Genomic DNA, 13,202 nt, shown 5'->3' on the forward strand with positions numbered 1-13,202 from the left:
AAAAAGAAAGGTAAAGAGTGTTTACCAAGTCTGTAAAGTACTTTACACAACTTTACAGACATCTTCAAAGACATTTTGTATTTACTGTACAAAAATAACTTTTCTATTATTATTATTATTATTATTATTATTATTATTATTATTATTATTATTATTAAGGGACTAAGCCGAAAAGAGAATGAATTATTGAATGAATGAATAAATGAATTATTATTATTATTATTATTATTATTATTATTATTATTATTATTATTATTATTATTAAGGGACTAAGCCGAAAAGAGAATGAATGAATGAATTATTGAATGAATGAATGAATAAATGAATTATTATTATTATTATTATTATTATTAAGGGACTAAGCCGAAAAGAGAATGAATGAATGAATTATTGAATGAATGAATGAATGAATAAATGAATTATTATTATTATTATTATTATTAAGGGACTAAGCCGAAAAGAGAATGAATGAATGAATTATTGAATGAATGAATGAATGAATAAATGAATTATTATTATTATTATTATTATTATTATTATTATTACTATTAGCAATTCATTTCACTATTATTATGTTTCAAGCCAAAGTTAAAAATTTAACAATGTAATTTACAAAATCATTAGCATTCACATTTCTGCATTTGAAGAGTTTAGATGCAAAAACTTCTAAATGGCGTCTGAAATTTTCCTCTAAAATGAGAATTTTTATTAGTCTCCTGTGTGTATATTCAGTAAGATCACTTTAATGGCAAAGAATAAGTCCTTTTCCTGGTCTTTAAAATAAAATATCTTAACATAAACAAAGGAGGCTGAGAAAAAGGTTCAGTTTCGATGGAAATTTCAGGCGGCACTTACAGGTTTTTGCATCTGAACTCTTCATTTAATCCCTCCAAAAAAAAAACAAAAAAAAAAAAACAGATCTATAAATTTTCATCATAAGAGCCTCAACACAACCTCAACTGTTGTTTTGAAGGTAGGACAAAAAGATTTTTTGCGGTACTCAACCATATGCTGCAAATGCTGTTGACTGCATGCAAGAGGTATTGAATCTGTAATATTCCTTTAATAATGCAGTAATTATGGGATGATGCAGTCATTAACTCAAAATAAACCCCAACATGGGACCTAGAACCACACTAAAGCGGGTTATTTTATGATAATGATTGACTCGCTGTATTTTATCCTCTTATTATATGGCAAATTGCCAGATAATTACATAAATGGATGACCATGAAATATTAATCACAGTTGAGGCCGAATGGAACAGTTGTACAAGACAAAAACAACACCAAACTGTATACAAAAATCTGTTACATGACAATGTTTTTAGGAATTAATTATTAAATATGGATGTGATAATAAATCTACTGCACTACCGTTTAAAATATTGATTGTTTCCTTTGTTTAACATATTATATTATTAAAATATATAGTCATGAACATACAGGGGTTCAACACACTTGATCTTATTGATGAGGAAGAAAAAGCAGTAGGTATAATGTGAGGTTGAAGTAGCATTCCACCTGGGTTTAGTAGGATCTCCATCACCGCACAGGAAGTGAAGTGCTGAGTCAGGCCCATTACTCTGGAAACTTATAACCGGCACTGCACTCTTTATCACACCTGTTAGTGAGCAAACACAAACACACACACTTAGAAATCATGGTACATTACTCTAACTAATTAGTAGGGCCAGACGGAATCTGTGGACGTTTGTTGCTATTTCTGCTGAGAATTTTGGTAAAAATCTGCGGAATTATTTTGAGAGTATTGTAACTAAAACCTTATTATGCGAAATAAAAAATAATATCTTTTTAACTTTTATTTAATGTTTAAAATGCAAATCCAATTAGATTTACTTTGTTTGGTAAACAAAGCAGGTCTCTCATATAATATATCTACTAAAGACAAAAAAAATACTTTACAAACTGCATTGCGCATAAATCAGATAAACATTTTCATATTAGTCAATAATATTACTGTAATAAATTTAAAAACTGAATAAATACAGATTTACACACATTTACTCAAGTCAACAAACCGAATTAATCATGTGCTAAAAATATGCGAAATTCTATGTGCACAGATTCCATGAGGGCCTACTATTCAGGCTCTATAAGCTTCAAGCTAATTTTTTTATTTTTCAATACAAATTGTCCTAAATTACATGTAAACATTATATATATATATATACTGTATACTGTATTACAGAAATACAGCAAAAAGAGAAATACTGTGAGTTACTGCTATAATAAAATGAATGCATTAAAGGATCATTGGTCTTAGTCTTTGTCACATGATCCTTAAGAAATCCATCTAATTGGATGATTAGCCTCTCAAGAAACGTTTCTCATTATCAATGTTGCTGCATAATATTGTTCTGGACTTTCAATTAAATGAATCACATTTATTTGAAATAGAACTCTTCTTTTATGTTGTAAATGTATTTAAAGGTAATTTTTGCTTAGCTGAATGTATCCTTGCTAAATAAAATTATTAAAGTCTTGAATAGTAGTGTTTATATGTGCATTTTGAATCATTTGATCTGCATTAGCAGGACAGCTCAAAAATGGCACCATACCGTGACAGTATATTTTCTGTTTAAAGTTTTTGAAAGTGATTCCTCATGTTCCGATAATGTTTGCTAACTAATTACACATCATACAAAAAACATGACAGCTTACCTAATTTTAATGAAAAAAAAAGATTTTTTTCATTTAGAAATGTATTAATAAGGTGTTGTTATTAGCCCCCCTGAATTATCAGGCCCTCTGTTTATTGTTTCCCCAATTTCTGTTTAACGGAGAGAAGATTTTTTTCAACACATTTCTAATCATAATAGTTTTAATAACTCATCTCTAATAATTGATTTATTTTATCTTTGCCATGATGACAGTAAATAATATTTGGCTAGATATTTTTCAAGACACTTCTATACAGCTTAAAGTGACATTTAAAGACCTAACTAGGTTAATTAGGTTAACTAGGCAGGTTAGGGTAACTGGTCAAAGGTTTGGGGTCAGTTTTTTTATGTATTATTTTTAAGAAAAGGCATTTTAATAATTATAAAACAATTTAATTTATTAAAAATTTAATAAAACATTAAATAACTGCATTCTTATTGTATGTAGTTTCAAATGAAATTATCACTCCAGTTATTATTGCTTTTGTTACTATTATTAATAATAATAATGATAATAATAATAAATAGTATTAGAGTGATTTCTGAAGGATCGTGTGACTCTGAAGACTGGAGTAATGATGCTGAAAATTCATCATTAAAATCACTGGAATAAATTATTAAATTCGATTATAAACTAATTTTGAACAGTTATATAGTGCAATAACATTTCACAATTTGTCCTGTATTTTTTAAATAAAATGCAGCTTTGGTGAGCAGGAGAAACTTATTTTAAAATATAAAAAAATTCTACTGACCCAAAACTTTTGACTGGTATATAACAATTTCACAATCACAAAAAAATATTGCTTAAAGGGGCTAATAATATTGACCTTAAAATGGGTTTTAAAGAATTCAAAACTGCTTTTATTCTAGCCGAAATAAAACAAATAAGACTTTCTCCAGAAGAAAAAATATTATCAGACATACTGTGAAAATTTCCTTGCTCTGTTAAACATCATTTGGGAAATATTTTTTGAAATTATAAAAAAAAATTCAAAGGGGGCTAATAATTCTGTGTTCAATAACAGCACATTTAATGCTGAGCACTGTTTTTGGAACAGTGAGAGTTCACAGTGGACGAAGCTACTCAATGCAATGCAACAAAATAAAAACTAAACCAGCAAAATGCCCTGTCACACATCATTTGCTGTGGTCACAGCTGGTAGGAAACAAAACTGGCACGACACTAAATCCTATCTAGCTAGCAAAAACACTAAATCAGCAACGACAGAGGCCAAATGTGGCACCTTTCTTTACAGCATCCTGCATGATGTGCTGATTCATCTCCAAAGCCCGCTGATCCGTCACGATGACCACCTCTTTATGGAGCGCTTGAAGCATAGCTGCCATAGCAAGGGCCCCGGGCGGCCCATCCGTCTCTTCTGGAGGGCTGTGCATGTAATGTGTGGGGAAGCCGGTGGTGATGAGGACAGAGGAGGAATGGGAAAGAGACAGACAGGCCTTCAGGAGCTCATCCTGCAAGAACAGGGCCCGGATACCTCTTGAACCTGCACACAAATCGTTTGTGCCATTAGCAATGCTTATGCTCTTGTGAAGTGCTTTGAAATGTTTTTTTTTTTATCCAATGTTTGACGTAATCTCAACTGAAATATGAAGAGAGGGTGTGTCAGTGTAGCTCCTCCCCCAATAGAGTTTTGTTTTATCACCGTTCTGCCAGTGAGCGTGGTTGTGATTATGCACATCAAATGAAAAGCAAATGAGAAGTGTTTTAAAGGGGGGGCAGGGCACTGATGCTAGAGAGCTTTTGATTGGTTAAGTTTTGATGACAAACAGAAGTATGAGGTGACGTGGAAAATATTGTTGATCCATTTAGGCAGAAGTGACAAACTGCAAGCTTTGGGTGCTTATATCAGTTTAAAATTTTCTAAACACATATTTTGTCACTGTTTTGGAGCACACTAGATTTATAGATAACTTTAAAACTAACAAGCTGAAACTAACATCTAAAATGTTTTATTTAAATTTTCATGGGACCTTTAAGCACACAATCTTTCAGCCCAAACTTATTGGAAATACATGCCTCAGGCAAAATTTTTGCAAAATGGAAAAAAATAAATAAAAAATTGCTCTGGCTACATTTCGTTGCATGTTTCAGAAGACACATCCACTAGAGGGCGATGTCTACATTTTTTGCAAATCTGAAATACTTTCTTATGATGAGTTCACACCAGATGCAGAACGCGCCAATAAACTGGGCTATTAGCGCGTAAATAGACACGTGAACATTTTGAGTTTACTCACTTCATTTGTGCTTCAAATTCCCTTCACAATACACGTGAATTTGCGTCATGGGCAGGGCTTCTATCAGCCCGGTGACTCTAGCTTCATTGCTAAAAGGCTAACATGGATTTTACTGACAGAATAGCGGTGTTTATGTGCTTTAGGAAGGCTGAAAAACAGCGTATATTTGTTCAAGGCTGTGTTTTAGTCCACTAAATCCTTTAAGAGGTGCACCCATCTCTGTGAGTTCTCCAGAAACTCCTCCAGAAACTAAACCTGGATGATGGACGCTTTCAGCGGTGCTTCAGACTAAGCCAAGCACAGTTTGATCAACTGTTGTCCGGTGTCGGCATAAGGGTTTCCCGTCAGGACACCAACAACAGGTGCTACGTCATAATCACGCCCCTACAAGAAAAAGCTCCTGATTGGCTATTGCGGCACGAATTTCTGCTTAATTCATGTCTTTGTATTGACTTAATATGTAAATCACTTGCGCTTTATGCTTCATCCGCGTCTGGTGTGAACACAGCATTAGAGGCCGTTCGCACAGAATGTGTTTTTCCTTTCCAATGTGCTACTTTGCTAATGTTTTTCAATGTAAACCCACTCTTGACAGATGTGTGTGATCTTCACATTCATGTTTCGTGATTTTTGAAGCCCCGCGCACATGAATGCATCGATTTTATAGAAGTTGTGTCAAGTTGAAGCAACTTTAAATTTCACATACAGTGCAGCTCACCACAGACAACGTTGACATGGACATCGGTAATCTATTTATTTGCCTTAATCTGAATAAGACAAGCGTCACGATCGCCTCAAAGCAAGAAGGTCGCTGGTTTATGTCCCGGTTGTATCAGTTGGCATTTCTGTGTGGAGTTTGCATGTTCTCCCCGTGTTCGCGTGGATTTCCTCCAGGTGCTCTGGCTTCACCCACAGTCCAAAGAAATGCGGTACAAGCAAATTGCATAGACTAAATTGTCCGTAGTGTATGTGTGTAAATGTTAGAGTATATGGGTGTTTCCCACTGATGGGTTGCAGCTGGAAGGGCATCTGCTGCGTAAAACATATGCTAGATAAGTTGGAGATTCATTCCGCTGTGGCGAGCCCTGATTAATAAAGGCACTATGTCAAAAAGAAAATGAATGAATGAATGAATAAATGATTGAATAAGACAATAATATGATTACGGTGTTCACATGAGTTGCTTTCATGATTCTGTTTTACATGAAGACATATCGATTAACGTCATTGTGTTACCACGCTATCCAACATTTCCTCCAGAGTTTTATGCAATTTTGGGTGTACTTATTTAGATTTTGTTTAGCTTGATTATGACGTTATTCATAATAAATTAATAAAATAAATCTCTGTTTACATGGTAGGCTTTTAATCAGAGTATTGTCTTAATTGTATTAAAATCAGAGTATCGGTGTCCATGTAAACGTACTCCCTGTGCGTACTAAACAGCAGTGGACCAATCAGAAAAGCTTGGAGGTGGGGCAACCATCGAGGCTTTTTTGTTTACAGGTGATCTGAGACTCATTTGGTGTGAATAAGCCGTTATGGTACTGTTTGTTGTATGTTTCAGATGCACATACTTTTACATGTACATGAGAAGGCAATGCTAGTTGTACAGATCACCTAAACCTGTAAACTACTGACCTAAATTTTTCTCTAAACTCAACCAACAGTGTTTTCAAAAGCGAACAGAAAAGTGCACCGCAGCCACATAGATTTATCTTGACTTTACATTGCTTTTATCTCCTGACGAACTGTGCTTCAGGGACAGCATGTAATTTTTGCCAATAGATGGCGCATATTTACAACAAACAAAGGCATAGTTTGATGACTTTGTGACTGAATGTAGAATCATGAGAGTTGTGGTCTTCATTGCATCCTATCGGACTCAAGAAATCATGTTCATGGATGAGCTAAAGTATTCAAAGATTACTATTATGGTTGTATGAAGCAGAGCAAGGCTATAAGCCATCTAAGCGAGAGAGAAAAAATGCTGAAGAAAGCAATTTCTGATGAGAGATGAGCTTGATGTGGCATAATCATGCCACAGTCGACTGCTTTGGATCATGTTTAAGCTGTGGATCATGTAGAGGATCATACTAAATACATTTTAGGGTTCTGTTATAATGCTGCTTTGTGCAGTCTATTAAAACACACAACATATTAAATCGTCTTTGTTGTTTCCGGTTTTTAATAAAACCAAATCAGAATCAGAGGGTGTGTTATGCTATTAGCATTGAGACATGATCCATGTTACTAAAGTGGCTAGATAGGCAAGAATCAGCAAAATATATAACACTATTCTAGTGGTTTTTGGATATTTTCATCAAAAATTCTTACAAATTGTGCCTTTAAGCATTCAAATACTGAACTACACTTGTTCCAATTCACTATGACCTTTTATGTGAAGCTGCTTTGACACAATCTACATTGTAAAAGCGCTATACAAATAAAGGCGAATTGAATTGAATTGAAATACTGTACTTTTTGTGGGTTCAAACTGAGCCGCTTCATACCTGGGTCTTCAACAGCGAGCTCCTCAATGGCTCGGATCTGTTGAACGGCACTTTCACTGGCCATGCTGTAATGCTGAGGATCCTGGGAAATGCAGAATGTCAAAGGGCGCTGTGCTGGCTCCAGAGAGAGGGGAGAAAAGGCTTCTGCTTTTTGATCGGTGATGAACATGCAACCAGGAGAGTGTGTGAACGCTAGAGCAGACTCTGCAACATTAAAAACAACTGAAGGTCAACAGCTGCTCTCCTACACACTGAATAAATATATATATATATATATATATATATATATATATATATATATATATATATATATATATATATATATATATATATACATATATATATATATATATACATATATATATATATATACATATATATATATATACATATATATATATATATATATATATATATATATATATATATATATATATATATATATATATATATATATATATATATATATATATATATATATATATATATATATATATATATATATATATATATATATATATATATCTGTGCATGCTGCAAAAAAAATTACATTAAAGAAACAAGCTTAAATGTACTGGAAACCCAGTGACATTAAATTTTAAAGGTGAGGTGCATCATTTCTGCTTCACTAACAGCAGCAAACGTGCAAAATGAAAAAAAATAACAAAACATTTACATTTTCAGAATGTAAATGTGTTGTAAATATGAAGGGAGAGTACATGTATCTGTAACTTAGAGCCAGATCAACTAACAACTTATTATAAAACATCAATCTGATGTTTAAAAAACTACTATCAGGATTTACTACATTTCTTTGATGAAAAGACATGGACACAGTTGTTCTTGCATTACACATATGAGTTTCCTTTTCAGATGCAAATCATATAAAAGGAGAGTTTAAAAATAACCCAATTAAGGTATAAATTGGTAAATTTACTGTTTTTTTGTGCCATTAATTAGCACTCAAAATTGTATGTCTTAGCACTTGATATGACGTGATAGTTGGTGTAGGAAGAGGAACTGCAGAGAACATCTGGTACACTTCAAAATGTATGAACTAGTGTGACGTCAAGTTGTTAAAACTGCTAAAATTAATAATATCTACAGTACTAGTAGGATGAACTTAATACAATTATGTTTGATTAAAAAAATGGTGCCATAGAATGAAAATATGGATTTACCTAGGCATAGCTGAATAATAAAGTTGACATTGCGAGTCTCAAACACTATTGGTTGCTCATTTTCATGTAACTACCAGGAGTGTAAAATCCCAGACAAAAACTGGCCAATCAGAATAACACTGTGGTCGGAGCATTAATGTGTATGCATGCATGTTTGATTGGCCACTATGTTTCCTAGTGTTATTATATTAATATAATTTTCCTCCTTTATTGTCAGTTTACCAAAGCTTATTATATTTCCAATGTGACTCTTATTTTGAAAACTAGATAGGCTTTAAGAAACATTAAAGGGCACCTATTTTACCCCTTTTTCAAGATTTAAGATAAGTCTTTTGTGTCTCCAGAATATGTTTGTAAAGTTTCAGCTCAATCACCCATCAGATTATTTATTATAAATTTCCCAGATTTAAAAAGGTGAGCTGTTATGGCATTGTAGCTGTTTTTGTTGCCTGTGCCTTTAAAGTTGGTTCTCCTCACACACCATTCCCATGTGCGTGTCAGAGCCGTATGCTTCATGTAGATAAACAGCACAGTGACAGACAAGAATGAAGCAGATCTCACTACCTACATTAAGAACTTTACCAATGGTTATTTGTTATATTTGTTGTGGAGGTAATTCAAGCCTTTCTGCAGCGATAAGTCACACACAATGTTGTTTTAAAATGCGCTCGTGTGACAGGATACACATTAATATCCACTGCTGTATGAATACCTGTTATGTTAATGTACAAAACAAACCTGATTTAACGTCCACAAAACAGGATTGAAGTGTCTTCCTTTATAATTGTACTGACACTATGAGGCTGTGGTGATGAATTACATAGCGCTTTTACTGTCTTTATTACAAACATGCACTGTTTTTAAAACATTTAAACTTGTAAAACTCATTCTTGATCACATTTGATGATGATTGATGATCACAGAAAGCTGAACAGATCTTTTAATCCCAGTTACTTTTTGCACGTCCTGTTTTGTTGATATGAATATACGCATAACTACGAAGTCATGTCGTCACCTTGGAATTATAAGGTTCTATCTGCATTCTGAATGATTTTGAGATAGTGAGCTTCAAAGTTTTTGCATTCTATATAGCAAACAGTATGTGTGTAACAGTTTAATTGTCTTAAAATGTAATCACCTTATTAGAAAAACATCCCATAATGTAAATGAGTTGTCATTTAATAAGAATAACTCAATTTTGACAAAAATGTCAGATAGAACCTTATAATTCTAAGGTGACTATGTAAATACGTGGCTGTCAATCAAATCATTGGGTGGGGAAACTGCACTCCTACAGTATGTCACGATGCGGTCAGCCTCAAAATGGGAGGGATTTGGATCCTATTTTAATATCACCTCAATATGACTGGATATTGGATATGACTGGATATCACCCCAATATTACTGGATATACACACTATACCCACACACAGTTCTGTCCAAACAGTTTACAAAAGAAGATTTTCATCATAGGTGCCCTTTATGGCCCTGTAAATTTATTAAGTGCCACCACAAAGAGGCATTCGATCTATATAACTGTATCTTTTGTTAGTTTAACATGTATAATGTGAAATTGGCCACGTACATTTGTAATGAGGCTATAGTTGCATGTTGATCTTTTGAATAGTGTTTAATGCACATTTATGTATTGTGTCATATCACTTATCTCTTACGGTCATTTTTCTTGAGTAAAAGGACGCCAATAAATAATTAAGTATTAATAAAACTCATCTGTTTATGCAGAGGTTGTCACTAATTGCTGCTTATGTTTTCATACACATTAAACTTAGAAAATGCAACTCTAAATACAAGTTGTATTTAGGCAGATTGGCCTGCTTTTCATCTGGATTTTACACTTAGGGGATTTACATGAGAACGAGGAAACATTGATGTTTAGTTAACACCAGTAAGTCATTTCCATGTTCTGAAATCCTATTATTCAGCTATGCCTATGTCCAGCTTTTCAATACATGGCAACTTTAAGTAAGCCCTTGTATGTGGCAAGAGACATGTATTAAACATGACAATTGCTCATGAGATATAAATATATACATTTTTTTCCATCTTTCAACACTGCAACAGCCAAGAGAGGATCACTTGAGCTCTAATGTTCATATTGGAAATTTTACCATTTCTGAATCCATTCAGCAATCTCCGGGTCTGGCTGGAGCACTTTTAGCTTAGCTTAGCATAAATCACTGAATCAGATTAGATCATTAGCAGCTCACTCAAAAAAAGTGTTTCAATAATTTTCCTATTTAAGCTTGATTTGTCTGTAGTTACATCGTGTACCAAGACTGACAAAGAATGAAAAGCTATTTTCTAGGCAAATATGGCTTCAATGATTTATACTAAGCTAACATGTATGCTAAATTAAGCTCAAAGCGCTCCCACCAGGCCCAGAAAGTGGCTAAATGGATTTAAAAAAAGAAGATAAAACTCAACTGTTTAACTTGTAAAATGAACCGTTTCCAAATAAAGTTGAGTGTTCCTTTAAGTCAATCTCTTTTATAATATTGCAGAGTTTTTTTGAAAGCTTACTGCAGCTCTGTACAGCCTCAACACCAGTGACCCCACAGGCCCAAAACACAGGCACATCAGCAGGATGAGCGTCCACTGGGTCCCCATAGTCTGGACATGACAAGTCACGAATGCCCAGCAGCTCTGGAAGGGAGAATCAAAGGTTTCTGAGATGTTACACACTTTTTCCAACTCCCAAGTACAGAAAATGTTAACAGTTAAAGTATGTTTAGACATGTTTTGAGCATACATGGTGATAAGATTTACAGATGGACTCCTAGAAACAAACTTCACCATTAAATCACATCCTACATAAAGCTATCTTGTATTTACATTGGGCAAGAAAGTATTTGAACACTTAAATAACATTTACAAATGTATGAACCTCATTTGTTAGATAAAAAATCTGAACAGATTAATCAATTTACTCTTGTTCTACAGTGAAAATATCTTTATACACCTGAATACTTATTGGTTTGCATCTAAAAAATATATATTTTTATTTTAGGTATGTTTAAATCTACATCGACTTTGTTACATATTTACAGTAGGTATGGAAACTATTCAGATCCTCCTTAAACTTTTCACTTATATTGCAGCCATTTGCTAAAATCATTTAAGTTCATTTTTTTTTCCTCAAATGTACACACAACACCACATATTGAAAGAAAAACACAGAATTGTTGACATGTTTGCAGATTAATTAAAAAGAAAAACTGAAATATCCCATGGTCTTAAGTCATAGGTCTCAAACTAGATTCCTGGAGGGTCTCAGCACTGAACAGTTTTGCTCCAACCCTAATCAAACACAGCTAATCCAGCTAATCAAGGTATTCTACTAGAGCCTATTAAACAGGTGTTAGTTGGAGGTGGTTGTAGCTAAACTATGCAGAGCTGCGGCCCTCCAGGAATTGAGTTTGAGACCATTGTCCTAAGTATTGAGACCCTTTGCTGTGACACTCATATATTTAACTCAGGTGCTATCCATTTCTTCTGATCATTCATGAGATGGTTCTACACCTTCATTTAAGTCCAGCTGTGTTTGATTATACTGATTGGACTTGATTAGGAAAGCCATTTACCTGTCTATATAGGACCTTACAGCTCACAATGCATGTCAGAGCAAATGAGAATCACGAGGTCAAAGGAACTGCCTGAAGATCTCAGAGACAGAATTGTGGCAAGGCACAGATCTGGCCAAGGTTACAAAAAATATTCTGCTGCTCTTAAGGTAAGAGCATAGTGGCCTCCTTAATCCTTAAATGGAAGACATTTGGGATGACCAGAACCCTTTCTAGAGCTGGCGGTCCAGCCAAACTAAGCTATGGGAGGAGAAGAGCCTTGGTGAGAAAGGTACAGAAGAACCCAAAGATCACGGTGGCTGAGCTCCAGAGATGCAGTCGGGAGATGGGAAAAAGTTGTAGAAAGTCAACCATCACTGCTCCCCTCCACCAATTGGGGCTTTATGGCCCAACGGAAGCCTCTCCTTAGTGCAAGACACATGAAAGCCTGTCTGAAGGACTGCAAGATGGTGAGAAATAAGATTCTCTGATCTGATGAGACCAAGATAGAACTTTTTGGCCTTAATTCTAAGCAGTAATGTGTGGAGAAAACCAGGCACTGCTCATCACCTTTCCAAAACAGCCTCAACAGTGAAGCATGGTGGTGGCAGCATCATGCTGTGGGTTTTTTTTTCAGCTGCAGGGACAGGATGACTGATTGCAATCATGGGAAAGATGAATGTGGCCAAGTACAGGGATATCCTGGACAAAAACCTCCTCCAGAGTGCTCAGGACCTCAGACTGCGCCGAAGGTTTACCTTTCAACAAGAAAATGATCTTAAGCACACAGCTAAAATAACGAAGGAGTGGCTTCACAAAGACTCCATGACTGTTCTTGAATGGCCCATCCAGAGCCCCGACTTAAACCCAATTGAGTGTCTCTGGAGAGACTTACAAATGGCTGTCCACCAATGTTTACTATCCAACCTAACAGAACTGGAAAGGATCTGCAAGGAGGAATGGCAGAGGATTCCCATATCTA

General features: G+C 34.6%; 1 protein-coding gene across 3 annotated transcripts in view; it reads right to left on the reverse strand.

The window, feature by feature from the left end:
• dglucy (D-glutamate cyclase) overlaps nt 1–13,202 on the reverse strand; it is a 41,964-nt gene that overhangs the window by 11,880 nt on the left and 16,882 nt on the right. For all 3 annotated transcript variants that reach the window (XM_056477291.1, XM_056477288.1, XM_056477289.1), the window contains 4 exons: nt 11,181–11,303; nt 7,459–7,662; nt 3,931–4,191; nt 1,524–1,623 (listed from right to left, as the gene is read on the reverse strand). In XM_056477291.1, the coding sequence (XP_056333266.1) occupies nt 1,524–1,623; nt 3,931–4,191; nt 7,459–7,662; nt 11,181–11,303 (688 nt within the window). The remainder of the gene's footprint in view (nt 1–1,523; nt 1,624–3,930; nt 4,192–7,458; nt 7,663–11,180; nt 11,304–13,202) is intronic.

This window comes from Danio aesculapii, chromosome 17 (genome assembly GCF_903798145.1).
Source record: "Danio aesculapii chromosome 17, fDanAes4.1, whole genome shotgun sequence".
Lineage (NCBI taxonomy): Eukaryota > Metazoa > Chordata > Actinopteri > Cypriniformes > Danionidae > Danio > Danio aesculapii.